Here is a 25,986-nt window from a genome sequence, read left to right on the forward strand (position 1 = left end):
TGATTTCACCTAGGCACCCTATCCCAGGATACACTAATATTCATTCCTGTGCCAGGCAATACCTAGGTCTTAGTTATACACAAACTGGTTTCTGATTCAAAGTGGCATCTCCCCATCTGATCTTTCTTACCTCCTATATAAAGAGAGGAAGAAAAAGCATGAGGAATAAAGAGAGGCAGAAAATATATTAGTTTACTATTTGCCTGCTTGAGGATGAAGAATATAAGATTCTTCATTTGAGGGCTTTTTATTTGTTTCCTATGTCTAGGTCCTTCTCATTGTTTTTTACCTTGCTCACTTATATCCCCTGACTGGAGGAACCCAAGTCCTGAAGGGCCTCTTTAACACAGCTCAATCTAACATATTTTCTGTCCGAGGGACACAGAGCAATGAACTTTACTTACAGAGCATTCATCATGTATTTCTTTATTTATCATTCCAGATTCAGTGGGATCAGATCAGACCTTTGTCTCTCCCCAATGTGGGCTTGCTGATCAACCACTAAGTAATGGGCACAAAAATGGCATCCTTCCATTTTTATTTCCCTGTTCAAAGTCACCATCTCTGGAGATGCTTTAAAAGTAGCAAGCTAAGGGCTTGAAGAGAATATCAACAGGCCTAGTTTAATTGTGAATAGGCAGGGGCATTCTCCTCTGTGGTTTCCTTCATTGTTTCCTTCTCATTTTCTTTCACGGCTTCAGTTTCACCTAAATATGTCTGGGATGATAGTTTATTGCTGTGAGTCAAGATGGTTTGCTTAGAATGACCAGTTGAAATAGTTTTTGGCTCCAAATGATGAAGTGACGTAGTCAAAGGTTGTTTTGTAGTCTCGTTAACTGGGTCAACCGTAGGAGAAGTAGTTATGTCTGTAATGGTCTCTGATGTCATTGGCACCATATTTATCATTTCGTATGCACTCTGAGATGAAGGATCTTCCACTTTGTAACAAGAAGTGCTGTAAGGGATGGCACAAAACACAAGATCCGAGGGCAGTAGCTTAAACTCATTGGGTGGCCGGGTAATCACAAACCTGTAAGAAAAGTCAAAGATGACTCCCGAGCATCTGTGGCCACGATGGCATGGCTACGGGCGATGGCCAAAACAAGGAAGTCTTTCTGCTGGGCCAGAGGGGGAATTGTTTTTGTTCTGCTTTGCTTCATTGGTTTCTGAGTAATAGTAAATGCCCCTGGCACAGTATAACTGAAGCCCCAAATAGGTAATTAGGAGACCAGCATTCACTTCTGCCTCTGAAACCAAGTGTCTCTGACCTTGGTTAGGCATGGCATCTCCCTTCTTTGGGTCTTGCTTCTTTTCACCTCTTTAATGAGAGAGGGATAGGATGGAGGTGTGGATTGATTGATCTCTAATTGACTCTTGGACTCCAAGTTTCCCTGTTTTTAATATCCACTATGCTAATGAACTCAGTTGGCACAATACTGAGCACTTGGCCAGGCTTTATCAAAAGCAGAAGATTACATACGTTCCAGCTATTTCTATTCTGGCTTAGGCCTACCCTAATACCTACACCACTGACTTTCACACAGAATGTAGTGTGGCCAATGGAAAAAAACAAATTAAACCAGTTTTATTTGAAAGTTTGACTAGTAAGCAAATCGTGAATGTCAATGAATCTTAAAGAACACCCAGAGCCTGGCCCTATTTATAGGGCAGCAGGATCCCTTACCACAGTATCAGGCACATAGAAAATCCTCAATAAATGTGAGTTAAATTAATTAATAGCATTAATGCCAGAACACTGAAGCAGAATAAGGCAGAATCACTTTTCATCTCTTTCATCCTGCATTTCTTCATCACTGCCCCCAATCATCACCTCTTATTTCCTAAACACCCATCTCAGTACAGCTCTGACCTCCTTTGACTGAATAATCTTCCCCTTTTTACTTTTCCTACTGAGTTCCCTGTAATATCTATAATAGTTTAAATAAGATCTACTGTAGCCAAATACTCCTTTTGAAACAGAAATATCATTTCCTTCCTGAACGTCCTCTCAAGGAGGGGCTGCACATTTTCCCAATTACCATGTTCCATGGCTTTTCCAGAAGTATTGGAGGAAGGGCATGGAGTTCAGGCAGAGAAAGAGAGAAACGTCAGCACCACTCATGCTTCCCAGTGCTGCTTCCAGCACATCACTGCTCCCCAATATCTTTGTGATTAATACTATATAGCCAAATCACCATCCCTCTTGATTCATCAGTATCATCTATAGACCTCCATGTTTATTTAGGTCTCTTGCACTTGGGACACTTTTTCTTTCAAACTCCAGTACCACTATCATTTCATATGCCTGCAGTGTTTATGTGGCTTACAACTCCAACAGCTAGGTACATTTCCACCATCCGAGAATCTTATCTCCAAACCACTTTCCTGGGCACACACTGGAAGTTATCATTTCTTGACAAGTCCCACCTCTCAAATATTATGCTTCCAGAAATCACTCTCTGGCTGTCACTTCCCATCATTATTCACCCTTTCATTTCTTTACTCTGAGTACATCCACTGTTTAACTGCATCACTATTTTGAATTCTTTGTCCTTTCATTTTAGAGTCGGTATTGCTTCTACCAACCTGCAACAAATCTCTTCTTCTTTTCCTCTCAGTAGCTAACCTACACTTTTATCTCTTTCCCAAGTCTCTGTAATACTTCCTCCATAGTTTCTCTCAGCAATGGCTATGCCTATCCTTTACTGAGAGATCCTAGTGTTACATACAAATTCTTTTATGCACATAGTATGGTTATGTTTATCTTGGCACCCTTTCTTTCCCTTCCTTTCTCTGACGAGTAGAAATTTTTTTCCATACAAGACTGCTCCACTTTGAGTAAGTTGGTTTCTTTCCCCTTATAAAGGAGAACAAGTGTCTTTCCCTCTTCTTCTACTCTATTGTTTTTAATTTCTCCTTCTACTGAATCCTGACCATTCCCACTGTGGGAATATTAGTTTAGACCTACATTATTGTATTGTCTGTAGACTCTACCCTCTCTTTTCCCCTCCTGCCCCCCACACACATTTCCTTTATGTTCTCCTACACTGCAATAAGACTGATCTTACTTTCAACAAAGTATGAACACAATGCTCCCACAATTTATATATACCAAGCCAAACAGGCTAGAAATGCAACAGTCTGTAACCATTTACCCAATGAGTCCAGGAGAAAACAAGTAAATCTTTCCAGTGGCTTTTAGCTTTAAAAAGTTACATAGAGATGGATAAGGGATAAGTTACAAAAGAACCCTGATTTAAAATCTGGGTCTACATTTTACTTGTCACTAGGGACACAGACACCATTCTCCTTACATAGTCAATATTAATTGTATCCCAATCATCAGTTCAGCCATGTTATTCACACCCATGCTTCCTTATTCCTGCATCACTCTCTACTTCCCCTGGACCCTTCTTGGTAACTATGGACCCTGAGCCCTGGACTTTTTTTTTTTTCACATCAAATAAAGTCGCTTTGGCTCCTATGCCTGGAGAGATGGCTGCCACTTTCCAAACTAGCATACTCCCCTTTTTTGTTCTGGATTGTTCTCCTCTTCATCTATCATCCGGTATAAGCCAAGGCACAGGATTCCAAACTTATCTAATGAACCACAGAACACTTGCCCAAATGTCTTTCTTGGCTGGAGAGAAAAGAGAAAAACGTGTGTCTGTTGGTACTTTAATTAAGCAATAACAAGCACTTACTGGAAAGCTATCTTTCCTCATAGTAAAAGCTTGGAAGACCCAAAAGCCATTTCCTAATATCTTTTATGGTGGCAGTGTCAAGTAGGAAATTAGGTTTATGATTAGTTTTGAGCATCTAATCCCAGTGATTGTTTTTATCACCATGGCCTCCTGTGGGTGTGGTGGACCGTGTTGTTATGTTAGTTTTTATCACTACGTCTGTTTTGTTAACCATTAAGAAGTAACAATGAGTAACAGGCTGGGAAATTCAGTTTTCAAGCTAGATCATGGGTTGGGATGTAAAGTGACCTCGAGAGAGTGATCTTCTTATCCTACTTTACAAACAGCATACGGTCCCAAGCATTCCTCTTGACGCTGTTCTCAGACTATAGCCAACAAGGGCACCATGATACAACATGGTCAAAGTAGCAGCAAATGGATTTAGTAAAGTCACTTGAGAACAGTTCGTTTCGTTATGTGATTCTTTAGGGTAAAGAACAAAGGACAAGGTATAAGTGGAGAAAGGAAGGACTGGGGTGTTGGCCAGTCCACTGTCACCTCTGATGGTAACAGGAAGTTGCTGGCAGCAGTTGTCCTGGGCTGATTATCACTCATAAGTCAATCTTGGGTGAGGAAACCAAGACCACAGAAATGCCAAGACCATGTGCTACAGGAACTGGGCAATGTTGTTTGCACCTGGAATTCAGGTGTACAGAGCATGGGCTTTCCCTTTTCGGTAGTATCTATTAAGACATATCAAGTACAGGATCTGGAAGAAACTGCTCCTTGTGAAGGGGTTTCTACTGATGTCCTCTGAAGAAATGAAAAATATTTCCTTACAAATCCCTGCCCCTGACAACTGGTGGAGAGCTAAATGTAATGTCAATCAAAGCTAAACCAATAGGTGCTGATAAGTAGATTACTCATTCCCAGGCTAGCCTCCAATCTGATTAACAAATACCTGGATGCCCCACTGGAAACTTCCTTAATTATCTTTTTCCCCTTGCCATAATCTACTGCTCACTAGCTCAGTGGGCTAAAGAAATTCAGGCATTTTCCACTACATAGCCCAATCAGAGTCTTAGACCGAACCACAGAATCCTTCTGCCTGATTTCAGCTGGCATGGTCGGATTTCCTTATCAGCTCAGGTACAGGAAGAGTGGGCAGACCCTGGGTCAGACTGCCTCGAAGGGAACCCTACTTTTCCAGTGGGACATAATGGGATCTCAGGTAAGTCCTTGTTTCTCTGGGTCTCCGCTTTTTGATCTCTTCAATGCAGTTAATAATAATTCCTACCATGTAAATCCTTGGACAGATTTAACAACAACCAAAGCAATGCAGACAGGCACAGAGAAAATGCTCAGCAAATATTAACTATTAGAGTTATACCCTTGCTAAGGTACAAAGTTATTAGACCTCTCAGATGCTTCCTGAGATTTTACTATTTTATCTGGAAGATGGGGATAATCACAACTTATATACCTCCTGGAAAATTGTTGTAAAAAATAAATATAACACATGAGAATGCACTGTAAATGACAGAATATGAATATAAGGTTGTATTATTTTTTGTTATTATTTTTATACCATAGGCTATCTAGGAACAGAAATTGCCTGAGTCATTTTCAGAAACCCAGGATGGTAAGGAAGTGGGGGCCTTTATTAAGGTAGGAGTAGACTCACTTCAATGTCTGACAAAATGGTTTGGTTTAAGGACAGAAGCCCCAGCTTACACCGCGTTCTTCCAGACACAACCGAAGTGGAGCTTTGGGGCAGTCCACAGAAACTCTTATCCAAAAATTGTTCCAGCTGAGAACTTAACCCTCCTGTCACCAGCATCTGAAGTAATTCCAGGACATGATAATTGTAGAAAGCCTGGAAAGCAAGGACAAGCCACGTGTAAAGTCAGAAGAGCCAGTGCAGAAACTGTGGATGTGGATAGTCTTGGAGATTTAGGGGGAGTACCACTGTTGGAAATGGACTCAATGATGCAAAACAGCATCTCTTGTTATCATTATTTTTTATTTTTTATTTTTGAGAGAGAGAAAGACAAAGCATGAGCAGGGGAGGGGAGAGAGAGGGAGACACAGAATCTGATGCAGGCTCCAGGCTCTGGCCTGTTGGCACAGAGCCCAACACTGGGCTTGAACTCACGAACCATGAGACCACGACCTGAGCTGAAGTCGGATGCTTCACCGACTGAGCCACCCAGGTGCCCCTCTCATTATCATTATTAAAATCACTAAAAACTGGCAGTTTAGGTAGGGCACTGGGTTAGGCAAAGTGCAGAGTGACCCAGTTCTTACTCCCTCAGGGCTTACACTGTAGCAGAAGAAGAAAATGGGTAATGATACTGACACCAAGGATGTCTTCCAAAAATAGTCAGAGGAGTACGTCAGGCCACAGCCAGCCTAATAATCATCAACATACATTTAAAACTAGGTATTTGATGAGACTTCTATAGATTTCTCCCTCGGGACTACTGACGTGATTACTGTCATCTATAATTGAATCTTCTGGATGTGAATCTACTTATATTCCTTTTCATTGTGACCCACTTGAGGACAGGTATGGCCTTGGGCCTTAGTAATGTTTAGATCTCCCACATTTCTTGTGTGGAGCTACAACACAAATTGTAAGTGTTGAATAAATGGATGGAATTTTGGAATCTCTGGCATCAAAATAAAACCAAAGGACATGTGGGACAACTGCTTGTTTTGAAACTACTTGGAGTCTGAATAACCCTATTTTATTATTTTTCATTTGTTTTTAAGTTTACTTTATTTTGTGTGTGAGAGAGAGAGCACGAGCACACATGGGGTAGGGACAGAGAGAGGGAGAGAGACCGCCAATGAGAGATGCAGGCCTCGAACTCACAAATTGTGAGATCATGACCTGAGTGGAAACTAAGAGTCAGACACTTTACTGACTGAGCCACCCAGGGCTCCCCTGACCCTAGCTATTTTCTCAAACTGCTTTTCCAAAGGATCCCTACCATATTCAGTGCAAACTGGGAATTGGCATACATGTAAATAGCACTGTAATACATTGCCCATTAGATTTTCTCAAATCTGAATACATAGTGTTTTAAATGTTCTACCTTTTGTTTTATATAAATTAGACTTTTATTCCAGTAGACACGAGAATTCATACATTTACATATTACCTACAGAAAATTAGTAATTTTTTAATTAAAAATAATGGGGCACCTGGTGTCTCAGTTGGTCTAGTGTCCGACTCTTGATTTTGGCTCAGGTCATGATCTCACATGCTTGGGATTCTCTCTCTCTGACCCTCCTGAACTCCTCCCCCCCAACAAATAAGTAAATAAAAATTTTAAATTAGTAGGAATGACCTCAATTGTTAACTGTCTTCAAAATTTTGCCATTCATTTTCTCTACTCTCAAATTCAAGGCCTCCTCTCCTATAGACTGAATTATGATAGGAGCCTGTTTACTAGTCTTCCTGTCTTGTTTTTCTTCTCACTTGGAATCCATTTTCAAAATGCTTCCACAGAGATTCTCTCAAACACAAATCAAATCAAGCCATCCACCTCCTAGAACCTTCAGTGTTATAACCCTTGCTGTAAAACCAAGCTCATCTCCTCTGTTAATGGTGCCCTCCAGTGCTCAATTAGTTTATCTGTTGCTGAAGCTACATATTTACTCTTTAATGCCTTTGCTTTGGAACATCTGATAGCTCATCAACTTGCCCAAACTGATGGGAGTCTCTTCATCAGAATGAAGTTCTCCTTTCTTTGTGATCCCACAGCCACTGGCTTTTGCTTCATTTCATCCTTCTGTATTTTATAGTTGGTCGTTTTTCTGAAACACACTTGACTTTGAATCTTGGACTGATATATCCTAGCTGAATATCTTTGGCCAATTCGTGTGTTCTTTCTCAGAAACCAGTTTCACAGCCTTTAAGGTTGACATGATAACACCAACTTAGAGTATTGTTTGTGGGATGAATCAGGATCTACTGCACACATTACTAAATTCTGTTCTCTTCAACATTGGTTCTCATGAATCTGGATCACCTAGAAGGATATTTGTAAGTGAAAGTTTTTGGGATCCAAGACATGCTTAATCTGAATTTATGGACAGGATTGCGAGTCAGAAATTTAAAGGTCACCTCCAGTGGTTCTGCCACTGGTTAGTGATCAGATCTCACTCTGGGCAACACTTCCTTAAATGATATGCTCTCTCTGAGGACCAACTTTGTCTACTAAACATTCATGTTCTCAAGAGTTCATTGAACAAAGCAGGTGTTCAAAGCTATAATATTGACTGCAAGCTATAGGAATTAAGAGAGAATAAAAGGAAAATATGTTTTAAAATAGTTTTCAAATTAAAGGATGACTTCAAATGTCCCAACTGAAGGGATCCCTTCTCTTCATATTTCTTCTTTGCTACCACCTAGAAGGGAGCTTACTGAATTGGCTCCCTGAAATCCAGAGGTGAACGGGGTATGTAAATCCAGGCTGAGGCACAATCCGTTTAAGGAAAAGTGGCCATAGTGTGTGGTGATCAAACATAATGCTGTTAGAATTAATTCTCCACTGATGAAAGCAAAGGTGTAAATTCTCGGGTTATTCTGGTGTCACAGGCTCTGGGGAAACATGTACTTTACATATTTTTAACAGAGAGAAGCTTAGCTTTTGAATATATCATTTCTTCAGTTTTGACATCAAAAAGATTGCAATTCTACATTGGGGAAAATAAAGGGATTTACATGTCATCCTTATTCTGAGACCTCATCTAGTAGTCTTATTATTCGGGGTTCTCTGATATTGGCCTCTTTCTTTTTCCCTCCCTCCCCTTCTCCCTCCCTTCCTCTTTTCTTTTCTTTTCTTCTTTCTCAAGAAAATATGAATGTTGAAATGTGCTTCACATATTTTAAACTTGGAGAGTGTTTCTGATATATAATCAGATATACTACAATTTGGACTTCCAGTGTTAGAAAATGTTTCAGCCCAGAGTGGTTTCACTTTTAGCTACAATGAAGCTTGAGGTCTCTCTCCTAACCTACAATATTTCTTAATAACATACATAGTAACATCCTAGTTACTTTCTGCTTTTTATTCTGAAAATCTATCTCAAAAGGCCTTAAGACCAAACATTCTTATCAAATTTCTAATTAAAAATGAGACTATGTGGTAGGAAAACCGCAAGTAACTAGCTGAGTGAACTTCAGGGAGTCACGTACCTTCTGTGAGCTGAAATTTTCTTACAAGTAGGGAAATTGCTCCCTACGTTCATGTACACTTCTGAAGTTCGACTGTTATAAAGCCATACAGGAGTCCTGCTTATGGATCTGAATGTCTCTCCATATATTTTTTTAAAGGTTATTTATTTATTTTGAGAGAGAGAGAAGGAGAGAGAGAGAGAGAATGAGAGCGTGCACTTGCAGGGGCAATGGGTAGACAGAGAGAGAGAGAGAGAGAGAGCACACAAAAGCATGCACATGCAGGGACGAGGAGCAGAGAGAGAGGGAAAAAGACAATCGCAAGCAGGCTTCCACACTCAGTGCAAAGCCTTATGTGGGGCTTGAACTCACGAACTGTGAGATCATGACAGGAGCCGAAACCAAAAGTCGGATGCTCAACTGACTGAGTTGCCCTGACCCCATATATTTCTTTTTCATAGCATTGAGCTGAAAGAGTATTAAAAGTGAATATGAATTATGTTTCATAGGTATGTTTTCCCAACTAGGGCAGTTTACAGTAGTATACCAGAGGCTATTTGAAGCCCTAGTGTCAGCTGTACTCTGATTTGGAGGGAAACACTATTATTTTATGTTGAAAAAAATCACCAGTGTATCAGGGGATAGAATGAAAAATTACGTGAAAACCCAAACAAAACTTCAGTATAAGCAGTGACGACTTCACAGCACAGCACAGGCTTTGTTTCATCCTCAGGACTCACACATTCGTTCCTCTGCGTTTATTAAGGGGGAATGGAGGAAAAGGTGGAGAAGTTGGGAGTCCAGACTGGTGATCTAATCTTGTTTCAGATACGGGTACAGCGTTAGCCTGCCTTTTTCCGAAGGGGACTCTGTTCTGAATGCATCTGTTTCCCCCTTTGCCCTTCTGTTTAGTATGGGCATCAGGAGAACAAAGTCTGACTTATAACTTCTGACCCTGTAGTAGCAGGAAACAGATCTCTTGGTGCCCTGAGCTGGGCAGCAGGTCAGAACTGCCTGGAAGGTGTTTCTTGGGAAGGGGTGTGTCCCTCACACAGGACTCATGACCAGAAACTGGATACTGTCTCAGAAGAGCAGACAGGATTCTGCTCCTTTCATTTTATGCCTCTCTCTATAGGTCACATATTCTAACTTCTAGGAGTGGCCTTCCAGATCTTCTTAACAGCAGAAATCCTCCTTTGAATCAAATGTGAGGCAGAAGCCTCACACACAGCGCAGATGAAAGCTGAGTTGTTATGACTTGGGGGAGGGTACAGGCAGAGTGGGGGTGCCATGCTGGGGTGGGGGTACCCTGGGGAATCCTCCTTGCTTGTCTGCTCAGCAGCTCCTGAGCACGCTAGGAGGCAGATTCCTTGCAGCAAAACTTGAAAGCCAGTGCACAGGAAAGGTACTCAGAATCACAGAGATTTCTAGAAGGACACGACTCTGACAGTGAGGTCTGACTCTGGAATCATGAAAGTGGGGATTGAAAACCAATGTGTCAGCTGTAAGTGCTGTGACTTTGGCACTTTATGTATCCCTTTAAGCCTCACATTCCTCATATGTAAAACGAGGCTCATAACTGTATTCTCCTAACTGGCTTGAAAGAAGAATTAAACATGGTATTACAGGTAATGCACTTAGCAAAGACCTTGACCCAAAGTAAGTGCTTCAGAGATGGTATTATTATTCCTATCACAGTTATTGCTCTGATTACTAATACTACCCCCACAACAGAACTTGTTGGAAGAAGCTGCCTCGACGTCTGTGTTGGGAAAGGGCCACAGCATGATCTGCAGGCAGAGAAGCTGACCCTTTGTGGCGTCTGCCATGGGAACGTGTTACGGGGAGTGACCAGCACGGATGGAGCTCACAACTGCCATCCTAACTAGAAGGGGAGACCAAGATCTTTGCCTTTCTCCCCCACCTCTGAGTAAAAAGATGCTCTGGTATGAATGGAGAATAAAGCAGAGTGCTGACAAACATTTCCAAGGCCACTGCTCTCATTTCTACAAGACCAAGGGTCGGGTCAGGAGGCCAGCCAACATCAAACAGTACTCAGAAGATGGGAGACAGCAGAACTGGAGGCCCAGATCTGACCTGTGGGCTCATTCTTTCTCTGTGGCTGGACAACAGGAAGTCACCCCCAGCCTTAGAAAGCCAGGTGGACCCAGTAGCACCAGACGTAAGGGCAAACGAAACAAGAGTGGGCAGTGTTACCTGATTATTTTCAAAGGTCTATCAGCTCATCGTGGCCAGAGATTTGGGGCTGGAGCTCTAAATAGTATTAGTGTGTTCATTTTGTTGTGTCATACATCATTAAGGATTCAAGACCTGGGGCCACTAGGTAGATATGCAGAGGGTCAAACCCAAGCCAGCCCCTTTGACATAAAGGCCTGCCCTGAAGCTCCACTGCTATGCTCACCCCATGTTCTGTTGACTGAGTGCTAGCCTTAAACTAGGCATTTACCAAGAGTTCTTCCAAAGTGATGGTCAGTGTGGCCTGTGATCTCATGGGACTCTCCCCTGCATCAGACCACAGTGTGTGGCTTTTTCTCTCTCCCATAGACTTCACTGTAGGGCTTCAGAAAAGACTCCTTAGTTCTTACATCACTTATTTCCTATTCCAGGAGGATGAGCTTGTCCTTTCCCACTGAGAAGCCCAATGGTGCAGTATCTAAGGCAGCCTGGGAGGAGGCAGTATTCCCCAGTGAGGTCACAGGCCCCCTGCTGAGTGGTAATCAGCCCCGCTGCTGGCTCCCATGACCAAGTTTGTGTTTCCTATGCTGGCTTACGTTATGTGTTCATTTGTTTTTATTTCTACTCTCTCAGCCCTTCTCTGCCCATCCTATTCTTCCCACTAGTTCTAAACAGGGTCTGTGACTTTGTTCCTGCTTCTGTGGGCTAGGGGAGTTTAATTAAGGCTCCAGTTTAATTGAAGGCACAAAGCTGCCATCTAGGGCTCTCTGAAGAGACCTGGGACCTTAACCCCATTGAAAATGCATTCTACAGATGGTCCAGTTCATCTAAAGTCACCTCCTGCCTGACACTGCAGTCATTAATTACCAGTAAGGGAACTGACATATCAATGACAGACAGTGATAAAACCCTCTCTCTGACAGAGCCACCTTCCCAGCAAAGTAACCCGACTGGGCTTCTGGCTCAGTCAAGGCTGAATGCTGCCTAACCCTTTGGGAAATTCATAGTCTACCAACTTGTTTAATGTTAAACTATCACTGACATAGTTTTATCTCTCTGAAGCTTGATGGGATTTATGACCCCCCTACCCACAAGGCTCAGGGAAGCAGAGCCCAAGGCAATGTAATCCCCTCTGGACCAATGGCCCTCCTGCCAAGAAGGCAGTGCATACGGTCCAGCCACACTCCCCTAAGAGGTGCAATCTGTGCCTCTGAGGCACCTGTACAACTCAGGAACGATGCTCTTTCCACACGGAATCACAGAAGGCTGCGAGTCTATCAAGCTGGCTTTTGAACCCTGTGCATCCATATACTGATACTCTGCAGCCCTTCTCTTGGAAAAGCTGGGGAGGAGTCCAGGAGGTAAGAAGGCTGCCTTTGGAAGAGTTCTGGCAGCCATTCACAAATGGTGACGTACAGATTTTGTGTGTTAGTCCAATTCCCTGAACACAACAAGAGCACTTCCACCTCCCTGCCTTTTCCCTTCTTCCCTCTGTCTGGAGTGTTTCTTCTCCAAAGATCAGAATGACATGAACTCTCTTCTTTTCCAGAGAGTCCCAAGCAGGCTCTGCACTGTCAGCACAGAGCTCAACGTGAGGCTCAAACTCACAAACTGTGAGATCATGAGCTGAGCTGAAACCGAGAGTTGGATGCTTAAGTGACTGAGCCACCCAGGCGCCCCTATCATGTTTATGTTAATCTCCTTCCCAACAGATTTGTCTGTTTCATCACTGCTGTACTCCTGGCACCTAGAACAGTGTGCCCTGCGTAGAGTTGGTTTTCTTCCAGTGTATTTAATTCTACTTATGGAAATACCGGAATGGAGGCAAGGGACTTGCTCAGAGGCTAGAGTGTTGAGAGCTGAAGATCAACCATATAGTCAAAAATGCACCACAGGGGGCACCTGGGTGGCTCAGTCCATTGAATGTCCAACCCTTGATATCTGTTCAGGTCCTGATCTCACCATTTGTGGGTTCAAGCCCCACGTTGGGCTCTGAGCTGGAAGCATGGAGCCTGCTTGGGATTCTCCCTCCCTCCCTCTCTCTCTCTCTCTCTTCCTGTCCCTCTCTCACTGTCTCTTTCTCAAAAAATAAATAAATAAACATTAAAACAAAACAAAGCACCCCAGGATAGGGGAGACATGGAGGGAGGGTCAACATAGCTCTGAACAAAACTCATATCTCCAAAGGCCAAAGCTTTTTTTTCTTAGTCCTCCTGTCCCTTTATGGCTGAGTCCTGCATAAGCTGTTGAAGATATTTTAGAGAGAGGAGAAAGAAGTATGTCATGGGTTCTGACACCAGAGCTTGATCTGCTAAGATGAACATGAAACTCAAAGGTTGGTACCTTCCTCTTTAGGCACTTATTCCTCCTGGTCACAAGTGCTCTCGTTCTAAGGGCCAGAACACATTTGGAATCTTGAAAATGTCAACATTTGGCTCCCTTTGCTAGGTAGTTGTGAAAAAAGATGAAATAATGTATGTGAACAAGCTTTTGGGGGAAAATCCAAGAGAACTTGGGATTGTGAGGAATTCTCACCATTTCCCTAAGCCCTAGCCATCCTTTCTACCCTCTGCAAAAGGCTTGGTCCTGTGGGTTCAGCTCAGCTGCACTTACCGTGGCCAGGAGGGAATCCAAGAAGCTGCCAGAAAAGACACTTCCTGTGGCAAAGGATGTGCTGAGATGCAGGCTTGTTCCCGAGAAGGATTCATCTAGTCCACTCAGCTGTTCAATATAGTGGATATTGGAAGGATTTTCTGTGGGGCAAAGAAGGGAAAAAGAAAGGCAGACAGACAACCTTAAGAATATGAGACTTCCATACAAGGCAGGCCAAGGGGTGACCACTGATCAAAGAATTTGATGTCCACTTTAGGGCCAATGTGGGATTTACCCTTACTTCAGTATACACGTATTTATATATATATAATTTGTTTTCTTTCCAAGTATCTTCCTCCCCTAAAGATGTAGATCCATCTTAGGTACCTTCATCATCCTTTCACCACAGACCCAGTTCCTCCAAACAAGTCTCCAATGTCACCTTCATATAATTTATCTTTCAAACCAAGACACTTTTGGAAATACAAAGGGGCACTCTCAGTAACTGCACTGGGACAACAGGCATCAATAGGAACATATGATCACCACAATTATAGACATTTTTCATAACATTACATCATAGATACCTTGGTATTCACTTGAGATTTTAGAGTTATCTGGGTCCAGGATAAGCTAAAGCAGTAACATTCAAAATTAATGTGCATATGAATCACCTGGGGATCTTGTTACAACACAGATTATGATTCACTGGGTCTGGGGGTCAGAATGCGATTCTAGGTGTCCAACAAGCTTCCAGCTTCCAGCTTCCAGCTGTTGATGCTGCTGATTCATGGACTATACCTTGAGTAACAGGGCTTAGAGAATCCTCCTAATTGGGGCCCCTGTGGCAGTGGCCAAATTATCTATTAGCATGTCTATCCATGCTCAAGCTGCAACTCAGATCCCTGCAAGAAGCCTCTGAAGAAGATGCAACTGGTCACTGTTGGGAGTACAAACAGGAGCACTGATTACTGTTGTTTCAAAAATGTTTGAAGACCAAATAGATTTGGAGGATAGAGGTACTATCTCCCACCAGAGCAAAGGGAATCAAACCTACTGCCCATTATAAAAGATTCTGGTTCCTGAAGCCCAGGGTTTCTCTCCTACAGAGCAACCCATGGTTGGCAGAGGTATTATTTGGCCCTTGTCATGTTACACTGTGGGAAAGAGGCCTTGGGCAAGCAGCACAAAATTGATGGTACTCTGGCTATTGACACTGCTTGGAGTATTAAACTGTTCTTTATCTCTGTCCCAGGGGTCTTGTGTCTGCTGCCTGTACTCATGAAATTGTGGCAGGATAACTTATAGGTTTCAAGTAGCATGAGGTCCTACATCCTTCACAGTTCTTGATAGTCAGATTACAGATCAAACCAAACCTACTGGGCATACAACGCAGAATACATTCCTAACTAAGACGGAATTATTTGTTAATTCTTTAAATTATCCCTTGGTCTTATAAAAGATGGGCAATGTCTCCCTAATATCTACCCACCTTTCTTAGGCATATACACTTTTTCCTCCTTGCATTCCAGCCCTTGACACATACACATATTCCAAGAGCCCTTGTCCAAATCTTGCTGGGTCATCTTAAACTACTGGCCTCCACCCTCTTAGCCATTCTCCTGAATGCCACTATTCACTCTGTACCAAAGTGCTGGGAGTCAGGCCTGCAGCTCTCATGTCATTTTGACCCTTTCTGGCCAGTCAAAGAACAAAAAAACTGAAGGAGCTGACAGGTGACTTGTTAGACTAATTTGCCAAGGGCTGCTTGATACCAGAAAGCCTTTAGTTGAACAAAGCTGTAAGTCTCTGGAGAGTGACCAGATGTACTTTGGGGCCAGTGAGAAGCTTGCTGGTCCCCTCCTAACCACTCCACCTTACATCATAGTCTTTTAATCAGTGTCTTTAGTGTATCTACACCTTGAGACAAAGATGGTTCAAAAAGGTAGAAAAATAAAATATAAACAAAAACTGCAGCTGAAAGCTTCAGGTTCTAAACTGTGTTAAAGACACCATGCCCCTCTTTCATATCTTCCTCTTTTCTCATCATTTATTGCTAGTATATAAATCCCAGTGTGTCCCCTGTTGTCTCACAAACATATCCCCAAATGCACAGATATATCTTTGCTGTCTTCCCTACTGTTCTTCTTACCCCTAGAATTCCTCACACCGAGGAAAGTCTCATATATGTCCATTTCCCATAGGGTGTTGGTGAGAGATAACAGCTTATTCTGGTATTTCTGAATGAAGCATTTTCATTTTAGAAGAACATCACTCAGAACCCGGATTCAGATACCCAAGGGAGATACCTGGGACACAAAATTTAAGAAACCCAGGAGGGGCATATCCTTAAGATCTGTACCCCGAGTGCCTCATTTGTATGACCCTGGTACCCCAGCCCCCTATCACTGTAGGAAAGGAAGATGCCTGGTTTACAGTCCCAAGGTGGATAGTTAAGTGAGTATTGGGAGAACCTTCCTGGGAGTCTTAAAACCCGTCGCTCCTCCCACAAAAGGGAGGAGTCTTGTTCCTTCAAACAAGACTGAGCCCATGGCTGGTCTCCCTATCCTGGTAAATGAACAAGAGGAGAAGGCAGATGCTATTCCTGCATCCTGACACCCAGATATAACAGGCTCTGCCTGATGATGTCACCAGCCGTGTAAAAGCCCAATGTAAGGTCTAGTCAAATACTTAATGTATCTCTGAGCCCCATTCTGATTCTTCAATCCTTTTATTGTGGACTCTTAGATCACAAAGATTTCTCCCTTGAATTTTGTCCTTGAAACACAACTTACTCAGTTCAGTGAGGATGGGGATTCTTCGGTATTTTGGTTTCTCAGGAAATTCGTCAAAACACCCTAAAGTCCCTTTTGTGGACACACAGACAACAAAGAAGAAAAGAGATTGATCAATGTAAATAAAGCAGCTTATAAAACTTGGCAAGAATGTAAATGCATGCCATGTAACTTGATGCTTTATCTTAACAAAGTTACTCTCATGCCCAAATCCTTTGTTTTTTCTCTATATTTAGGGAAAGAAAATTGGGGCCTCCTCAGCATCTCCTTTTGAGAAATGGTATGTGTTTTATTTATTTATTTTTTTTAATTTTTTTTTAATGTTTTATTTATTTCTAGGAGAGAGAGAGAGAGACAGCGTGAGCAGGAGAGGGTCAGAGAGAGAAGGAGTCACAGACTCCAAAACAGGCTCCAGGCTCTGAGCTGGCAGTCAGCACAGAGCCCGACGCGGGCTCGAACCCACGAACCGCAAGATCATGTCCTAAGCGAAAGTCGGACACTTAACCGACTAAGCCACCCAGGCGCCCCAGAAATGGTAGGCTTACATCATGGCTGGAGATCAGATATCCTCATGCATTGGTAAATCTTATTTGTAATGGGAACGGAATGCCTTAAACCATGTTTCCTAAAGAAAAAACTTTCTGGGATTTCAAGAATGCAAGAAGATTGGGAGAACTGAGATTTATTTTATTCTCAGAACTATGTAAGATGCTTTCTCTGCTTTATGCACCTTTTCTTCCTTCTTCCTTCTGCCAGTATTTAAAGAGAGTCTGTACAATGCTAGAACAGTGAAGAGTCCCTGCCCCAGTGATATTTTACATGCTGCAAATAAAAAATATTTTCACAGATAGTGATGAATATTTCAGAAGAGAACTAACATTTAGGGGCCAGTGACTGATGGGGAAAGGTGACTTTAGACAGAGTTTGAAGAGAGGTCTCTCAGATGTTGGAATGGAGTCCTGAGGGATGGGGAAAAGCCACCCAGGCAGAGGGCATGGGATAAAGGATACAAGGCAGGAAAAAGTCAGTATAAATAAGATGAAGTAAGAGAAAATTCAAACTCCTGACTGGCTTGCAAGACCCTGTGTGGCTTTCCTATAATTGTCATGGGTCACCATTATAGGGTTTAAAGTAGGGAACTGACATTATCTGTTAAATATTTATAAAAGATCCCTCTGGCTGTTGTGAGCAGTGGGAAATATAGAGAGATCAGGATTTTACCACAGTCCTATCAAATCTGTGAATTAAGTATATATAGTCAGACGCTTCCATCTCAAATGTTCTTACTGGGTGCAGACACATGCCTATCAGTTGAAATAACTGATTCGGACAGCAGCTAAAGGACAGCAGCTGAATTTCTGCCTTAGTTCCCTCTTGTAGTGTAGAGCAATGGTTAATTTGAGTATGTGTCAGATCATAGCCTGGGTATATTTCACTAATTGTCAATATTTTTGCTATGTAATAGTACACAGTATTATACCTGAAATCTCCCAGTCTGGCAGGGTACTATTACAAAAGATTGCTTAATTGTAGATTACTACTGTACATTTAAATTTCAGTAGCATATTAAGTTGTCAGACTTAATTATCATTATATGTTTAGATTACGCCACAGATTATTTAGTTTGGTACCCAGGTTTGCCAACCTGTTCTCCCTGTGATGTGACAGGGCAGTAATTAGAAAGTCACTGGAAAACCTGAAGTTTCCCACAGAAATGTCCAGGAGACCTGGCGTTCTTACTGATCCTTCAGAAAGTCCTCACTCTGCTGTCCCCAGCCCCCCAACATCCCTTGATGAATCACTGTATGGAATAGCCTTGGTGGTCCTAGATGGCCTTTACATGTAAGTTTATCATGACTGTGAAGATGTAGAAAGCCCGCTGATCCAGAAAAGTCTCAGATATGCTAGGGCAAGGTTTCTGATTGGTACTATTGACATTAGGGGCCAAAAAGGTTTTTGTGATTATTTTTTTAAATCATGCATGGCTGTCCTGTGCGTTGTAGGGTGTCTACCAGCATCTCTGACCTCTATTCACCAGCTGCCAATAGTATCCCATCAAGTTGGGACAACCAAGACTGTCTCCAGATATTGTCAGATGACCTTTGCTGGGGGGTGGGGAGGGGAGAGGGGAGGAACTGCCCCTGGTTGAAAACCCCTGTCCTAGAGGAAGGGGGAGCAAACTGCCCATTGGCTAGTCTTATGTTGGTGCTCAGCGTGCAAGATGTTTTCTGCCTCCCAGCAGAATTTCACAGTCCTTTATACTGACAGTTCTTGGAAGTGTATATTCCCATATCCACCTCTTCAGATGGTACAAGAACAGTATTCACATTAAACGGGAAGAATGGTTAAGAGAACCAAACAAGCTTCTTTGAGGCTTCGGAATTTTTCTATATAAACTCCAGGTAGATTCCTGTAATGCCAGAGTAATTGATGAAATTTCTGAGTAATGATCCTTTGTTATTCATAGGTGTTCATAACGTGCCTTGACTGATGGCATAGCCAGCAGAGGAGCAGAGTCGCAGACCTTAGATAGGTGGCACAATAGAGCCTGTCTGATCTCCATTTTTCCTGGTAACACACTTGGGTATGATGACATCCCTAAAAGAAACCTTGCAAGGCCCCCCAGAATGCATTTCTCTCTAAACTCTTCTTTATCTTTGGGGAAAGCATGTGTTCATACTTCATAATAATTGAAATACTTTGACATCCCTTCATTTTCTCTGCTGCCTTTCCAAACCTTTTTCCTTCTCTCCTTTTCCTCCTTCTACCAATTAATCTTTCTCCTTTGAGGGCATCTTTCTAGCCTGTAACAGAGTACATGGCACATCATACAAAATCAATATTGTTTTGTTGAATTAATGAATAAGCAAAATGATTAAAATCACTAGAAATAAGGAAAGCAGAATTAAATCCATAGGTTCCTCTCTTTCTAGCCTATATAAGATGTGAGATGAAGTAAAAGGAATGATAGAAAGGACACGTGACCCAGATGATTAACTCGATGGCTGACATCAGTTTATCTCAGGCTTAAGTGGGCATTTTCATTTGTATGTTGATGACATTGCCTTTAAAGTGAATACTCTTCTGTGTCCAATTATAGAAAGTTGTAAGCACAGTGTACACACACACACACCACAAAATTTTGTGTAAATCTGAGTGAGCCTAATTGCTAAGCTATGGTTTTACATGCAGAACACAACAGTATTTTTAGATTTACACAGCAGAGATATGGCTTATATATCCTCTGTCTGGATTTCCATGGCAATTTGATATTCATAAAGTGCTTTGTTATTAGTCTGATTTGCAAAACACCCTATAATTCTGGCTGCTGAGTGGCCTTTCATTGCTTAGTGAGGATGTCTCAGGTAGCTGGCTCAGTTCACCTACCAAAGATTAGGCTAGATTACTCATTTATTCCTTTGTCCCAAGGCCCTTTTATTTTCTCACCTAGCAACAGTGCCTAGGAGTCAGAGAGAGTTCCTTTGGCATCCTAATTTGATTCATGAACTTTTTTATCCTCAACAATAATGAAAGCCTTGCCATACCTTTGATGTCTGACTGTTCCAAGTTCCATGCAAAGGAATATCTGTGGTCAAAAGCTACGTGGCTAGAGGACTGAGCTCTTGATCCTGATACAGAGGATCAACATGAGTGTCTAGTAGTTTTTTAGAAATAGATTAACAGAAAAGCCTTTTCCCATTTGTGAGGAGAAGGAAAACCACAGTTTTTAATGGGAATTTACCTCAAACACTTGGGTACAGTGAAATGTAAGGGAACTGGCTCATTTGTTTTAATTCGGTAGGTATGTGGTAAGCATCTAAGTGACCATAGTTGTACTAGGAACTAAGAGGAATACAAAGGAGAAAAAGACTTCATCCCCATCCTGAACAAATCCTGATTCTCACCATCTCTTTCCAATATGAAGCTGCAATACAACATTTTTCATCTATAGAAGTTGGGAGGGACCTTAGAGATAATCTTGTACAAGTCATATATGAAAGCATCTTCAAAGAATCAGAGGGAATTATACTTCATTCTCTCAAACATGAAACTAGAATAGTATTGAAACAACTCTAAGATCCAATGAGGATTAATACTACTACTGTTGCTACTACTGCTAGTACTACTACTAATACTACTACTACCAAAAATGTTATTAGTTATAAAAATATGCAGATTTCTCTCTTAACTAATATTTAATAACAAAAACAGCACTGGAAATATAGTGATTTTTTTTTAAATGAGAAATAGTGTTATATGCATTCCATTTAGAAGATAGAAATAGTTTTCATTTGACTTAGGATTCACAAGGACTGAACTGTCTGCTATTTCCATTACAGAATTCTCTGAGTTGGAAGGGGTCCAACCTCTCCTCCCCATGATCAGAGTACTTCAGAGGGGAGCTAATTCTCTTTCCTATTCCATTCTCTTTAGCCTCCTCTTGTCAGGGAGTTGTTCTTACATGGTTCCTCAGGAATCTGAGGAGGGCTGATGATCCGCAGTGATCCAATGTTGAGGGTGGCCATGATGGTCTCTGTGTCTACCAATGCTGGGCTGCTCTCTGCCTTGGATGAGGAGGATAAGATAGCACACATGGAACATTCCTCTATGTTGGCTGCACGGAGATCATCAGGAAAGAGTGCAGATCCCTAATGAGAGAAAACCCAGTAGAGGAAGGACTTCTCAGATGGAGGGAATTTATATCATGGCTTATGGTAATGGACCTTTGTGGGTGATGCCAAGTTTTCAGCCAAAACGTCTTCAGCCTCCACTGACTTGGTTTTAAGACTTAGTTACCTGATATTTGAACACATTTAGCTTCACTGATCATTAGTATCTTAGTGTGACTAAATTTCACAGGCCCTTTCCTGAGAGCAAGTCTGGATGAGTCAAAGGTGGATGGAGGGGGAAGAACCCACATCCATTCAGATGACTCAAGTGGAAGAAGCAACATAGGATTAACAGTAGGGGTAACAGAAATCATTCAGAGAAAGGAGAAATTGTGGATCTAAAGGCAAATTTTGCATTCCCACAATTTTGTTTGTAGCTGACCTTTCCTATTACTCTCTGGATTAACTAGCATGGTGATGGTTGCTTCATTCCCAATTTGGTGGAGAAACAGGGATAGATCTGATTCTGCCTTCAGGAAGCTTAGACTTGCATTTGCAATGCAGAGAATTTTATGGTGCCTTTTTAAAAGGACAGATGAAATTTTCACTTTTGAAATTTGAAAAATATTACATATCACCAGTATTGTTTCATGAAAAAAATTTCATGCTTTGGTGCATTTCACACTGCCATATTTTTTTAATCCAGGGAAAGAGTGGCATGCAATGGCATACAGACCTATAAAGATTCAGAGCAAATACAATTACACCCACAATGTCACATATGCAGAATGGATCCATTTCTCAGAAATATAAACCGAATTCTTCCTTTTCATACATCTATCAGGGACTGTGTGACATTATGTGGCTCACACTAGATGTGTCTTCAGAAAAGATGAGAAAGTTGAAGCACAAAGGCCAGCTATTAGCTGTAGCTATTAGGTCAGAATCCGATTCAGAAATGCAGAGAAACTCTTAGTTGTAAAAAGACCATAAACATGATAATAAACATAAAACATAACATGTAGTGGCTTCTGAGCATAAACCCAGGAGCCACCACGTCTAGATTTAAATCTTAGTTTGGCTACTCATCTGTGGTATAAACTTGGACAGGTTACTTATGCTCTCTGTGCCCGGAGTTCAACACCTTTAAAATCTACCCCATAGGATTATTTTGAGGGTTAAATGAGTTAATATATGTAAGATGCTTAGAACAGTAAGCACTATACAATGACAAGCTATTATTTTATTATTATTAATGCTAGTACCATTAGTGCTATTATCATTATAAATATTCACTCTTATGTGACACTTACGGGAAGAATGTATATCCGGGGAAAATTCCGGAGAAACACCCATTCTCTCCTCAGGTAATCCAAATTTCCAATGAACACAATGTCCTTCAGCTCCTGCCGAGTATAGTTGCTGGCTCTCAAGGGTATTACGAAATTCCGAAGCCCCATCAGTGTTGAGTGGGCATCTCCAAAGACGCATGCTACCACGTGGTTCCGGAACTCATGTTTTGATCTGTCCATTCGTTTCTAAGGAGAAGCAGACCAGAGTCTGGTCAGTTTTTGAAACAAGCTGAGAGTCTCTCAAAGATGGCTCCGTCCGCTGATACCAACACTTCCAGGTACATCCACAGGAGCATTTTCACAAGGATAATGAAATTCTGCAAATTGCTCATACAAATTGATTTATCCACCATGGGGCAATTCTACTCTTTATCTTTTTGTGGAGTTCCTTCTGATTCCACTGTTTCAAGTCTTTTATTAGCCTGGAGGGCATCGATTAAAAGTCAGATCGGTGTCATTCCTTGAGGTGTGACATCATAGAACAAAATGGGGAGCACATCTTTTATTTTCATCACATGTTTTTGGCCTTGTGTGTGCTATAGTGAGAGTCAATGGAAAGCTAAAACATTACAAGTTCTGTTGCCAGATTTATGTCTCCTAGTGAGCCCTGAAAATCACACCAGGCTGTACAACATGCTGGAGTTTTCAATGGATTTTTGTACGTGTGAAAATATCCATTAGTTTGGAACATATGAAATTGCCTTTTTACGGGCCAAAAAAGGGTTGAATATTGGTCATTTTATAAGATTCAACCTAATACACCAAACTGATTCAACAGATGCTTTCCAGAGTTTAGGACATTCATATGCACAGTAGACAAGAGAAATAAAAAGGTCACAAAAATTCCATTTGAACTCAAGCACTTACACGTGTCCCATACCACCACCAGCATCACCAGTGGTTAACGTTTCTTTTATATCTCTAAGTTGAAAATAAAAATACGCATGAAAAAGATTTAGGTTAGGTTTCCCCCACATTCAAAGAGACTTTTAAGAATGATAAATGTAACTTTTTTTTTTTTAAAAGAGAGAGATGATATTCCTATAGGAAACTCATTTTATTTATTTATTTATTTATTTATTTTTATTTATTTCTAGGAGAGAGAGAGAGAGAGAGAGAGACAGCGTGAGCAGGGGAGGGTCAGAGAGAGAAGGAGTCACATACTGAAACAGGCTCTAGGCTCTGAGCTGGCAGTCAGCACAGAGCCCGATGCGGGGCTCGAACCCACGAACCGCGAGATCATGACCTAAGCGAAAGTCGGACTAAGCCACCCAGGCGCCCCAGGAAACTCATTTTAAACCTTTGTCTGATTTCTTTCAGGGAATGAGTCAAGGTCTTCTCTAGCGGCACTGGGGTGGGCTGGAAGGAGGGCTGAATCTGGAGGAAGACCTGATTCTGTATTCTGTTGTGTAATTGTGAACAAACAAACTAGTGTAACCCTCTCCCCCTCAATCTCTGTTGAGTTTAAATGGTTTAAAAACAAAAGTGAATTCTGTTGTGGAAATTAAATAATATATTGAAAACGCAATGCTCAACTCATTAGCTGTTGTTCAATACCTATTAATCAACTCTGAATCTTATTGAATTCCTAGAGTTTCAGAGGAGGATGCTTGGAAGCTGGTAGAACAAACTGAGGGCAAATGGGGTTGGGGGAGGGGATGGGGGGTGATGGGCATGGAGGAGGGCACTTGTGGGGATGAGCACTGGGTGTTATATGGAAACCAACTTGATAATAAACTATTAAAAAAAAAGAAAAAAGAGAACAAGGTAAATGCATTTAAAAGCACTGTATCTGCACATGAAGAGTCAGAGTACTTCAAATGGATAAATCATCCTCCCTTATGCCTGTCCTTAGCTGGGTTAAATGACAAGCTTCTGTGAAACAGGGTCTGATAAAATCTAACCAGATAAATAAGCAACATCTGACTTCTCCACAATTAGTTTGTCAAATTAGCATATATGAGGAAATACTCTCTTTTCAGAGGGAATTGCCCTGTGAGGGGAAATAAAGCTACTTGTCTGGAGAGCCTTCCTAGAGAATGATGTGAATCTTAACCAAATGTATTAAATAATTGTCTCTCACTAATCCGATTAGTGGTAACTTGAATAATGAAGCCTCTAACGGTATTTAATGTAACATGCCTGAAGTCCAACTATCGCTCTTTTGAGTAGAACTAAACAATTAGAAACAAGATACATGGCAGAATGCATTCATGGGCACAGCTAGAGAGGCAATTTCTCCAACAAACTGTGGCACAAAACTGTCTCCCAATTGAGAAAGATGGTGGCTACAGGGGGGAGTGGAGGATGCACTATTTGTTCAGAGTAACATAAATCGAACACTTCCACTTGACCCTCTGCAAACGAAACCAAAATCAAAGCCCCCAGTGAATTCTGCAGGATGGATGTCTCTCCTCTATGGTCACAAGTTTCAGACCTTTAGAATTTCTTAAGCTAGAAGCCCTTTTAAACTTACCAAAAGACTTAGCTGGTGTTCTGAACCATATTCTACATCAAGTGTCAGAAAGGAGAAATCACGGCAACCTGCCTCTGTGCTTAAGAAGTATATGATAAAACATCTGCTGTCTCTATTTCTTGGTCCCTTGGATGCCTCCATCTGCAACCAACTTTTCAACCTTTCTAATGATTTCCCTCCCACTGAAAACATGTTTAGCTTCCTGCCCAACGGGGTTTATTTTGCTTAGTTTAGAATAAGACATCACTGCTAAACTGGTGAATTTCAGCAGCAATCCTAATAGTGTCCTAGTTGATATGACAGCTCTGACAACTGTGTGCTTCTGATCAAATGATTGATCAGGCTTTTACAGAAATTGGAACATATTCTGTCAGGACACTGGTACTAAGCCACAAGGACTCTGTGTGTGTGTGTGTGTGTGTGTGTGTGTGTGTGTCTAACAGAAAAAAAAGTGAACTGAACTACTTTTGGAAAGCAAGAAAAAGATATAATTATCAATTAGTCATAGTTGAAAAAAATGATATAGGGTACATACAACATATAATCACTTTTATTAGTTATATTTACCAACAGCTGCTTGCAAGGTAAACCACTGAGATTATGCTAACTCTGGAAAATGAGAATAGATAAGGATCCAGAAAGCAGGTGTCAGAGCCTGGATTAGGATACGGACTTTTTACATCTTAGTTTCTGGCATTTCAGTAAATCGAGTTAGTTGGTTTCCTTGAGAGAACAGAGACAGGGACAGGATTCTAACATCTGCTAGGATTCATACATGCTGTGTACCTGGGAGAGACACTCTTGACTAATGTGTTAAGTGTAAGTACAGCCAGCTTTAAGAACAACCACTATAGAAAATCCAAACTTTAAAAAAAAACAATAATTAGGAAAATGCTTATTTACTTCAAAAAAAAAAAAAAAAGAGAAAGGCTTCAGAGTTCTTGTAAATGGTTTCCCTGGTGCATTTAAATTAATTAGATTTACTAGCAAAACAGCGAAGTGTCAGGAGAACATTATTCTAAATAACTGACTCAGCTAAACTGTTAAAGGAGGGAAGAGGAAGTTGAACAATCTGATCTAAATTGTTTCAAAGC

The 25,986-nt window shown here is 41.4% G+C and overlaps 1 protein-coding gene across 1 annotated transcript in view; it reads right to left on the minus strand.

Annotated features, from left to right (window-relative positions):
• Nucleotides 1-410: 410 nt before the first annotated feature.
• Nucleotides 411-25,986, minus strand: part of KCNU1 (potassium calcium-activated channel subfamily U member 1) — a 135,606-nt gene continuing 110,030 nt past the window's right edge. The window contains exons 21-27 of the mRNA XM_039242568.1: nucleotides 22,378-22,602; nucleotides 20,917-21,103; nucleotides 16,455-16,526; nucleotides 13,681-13,820; nucleotides 5,368-5,559; nucleotides 3,528-3,640; nucleotides 411-1,030 (exon numbers count right to left, since the gene is read on the minus strand). Coding sequence (XP_039098499.1) covers nucleotides 619-1,030; nucleotides 3,528-3,640; nucleotides 5,368-5,559; nucleotides 13,681-13,820; nucleotides 16,455-16,526; nucleotides 20,917-21,103; nucleotides 22,378-22,602 — 1,341 coding nt within the window. The 3' untranslated portion in view covers nucleotides 411-618. The remainder of the gene's footprint in view (nucleotides 1,031-3,527; nucleotides 3,641-5,367; nucleotides 5,560-13,680; nucleotides 13,821-16,454; nucleotides 16,527-20,916; nucleotides 21,104-22,377; nucleotides 22,603-25,986) is intronic.

The sequence above is a fragment of the Hyaena hyaena genome, unplaced genomic scaffold, assembly GCF_003009895.1.
Source record: "Hyaena hyaena isolate Hyena2069 unplaced genomic scaffold, ASM300989v1 scaffold_215, whole genome shotgun sequence".
Classification (NCBI taxonomy): Eukaryota; Metazoa; Chordata; class Mammalia; order Carnivora; family Hyaenidae; genus Hyaena; species Hyaena hyaena.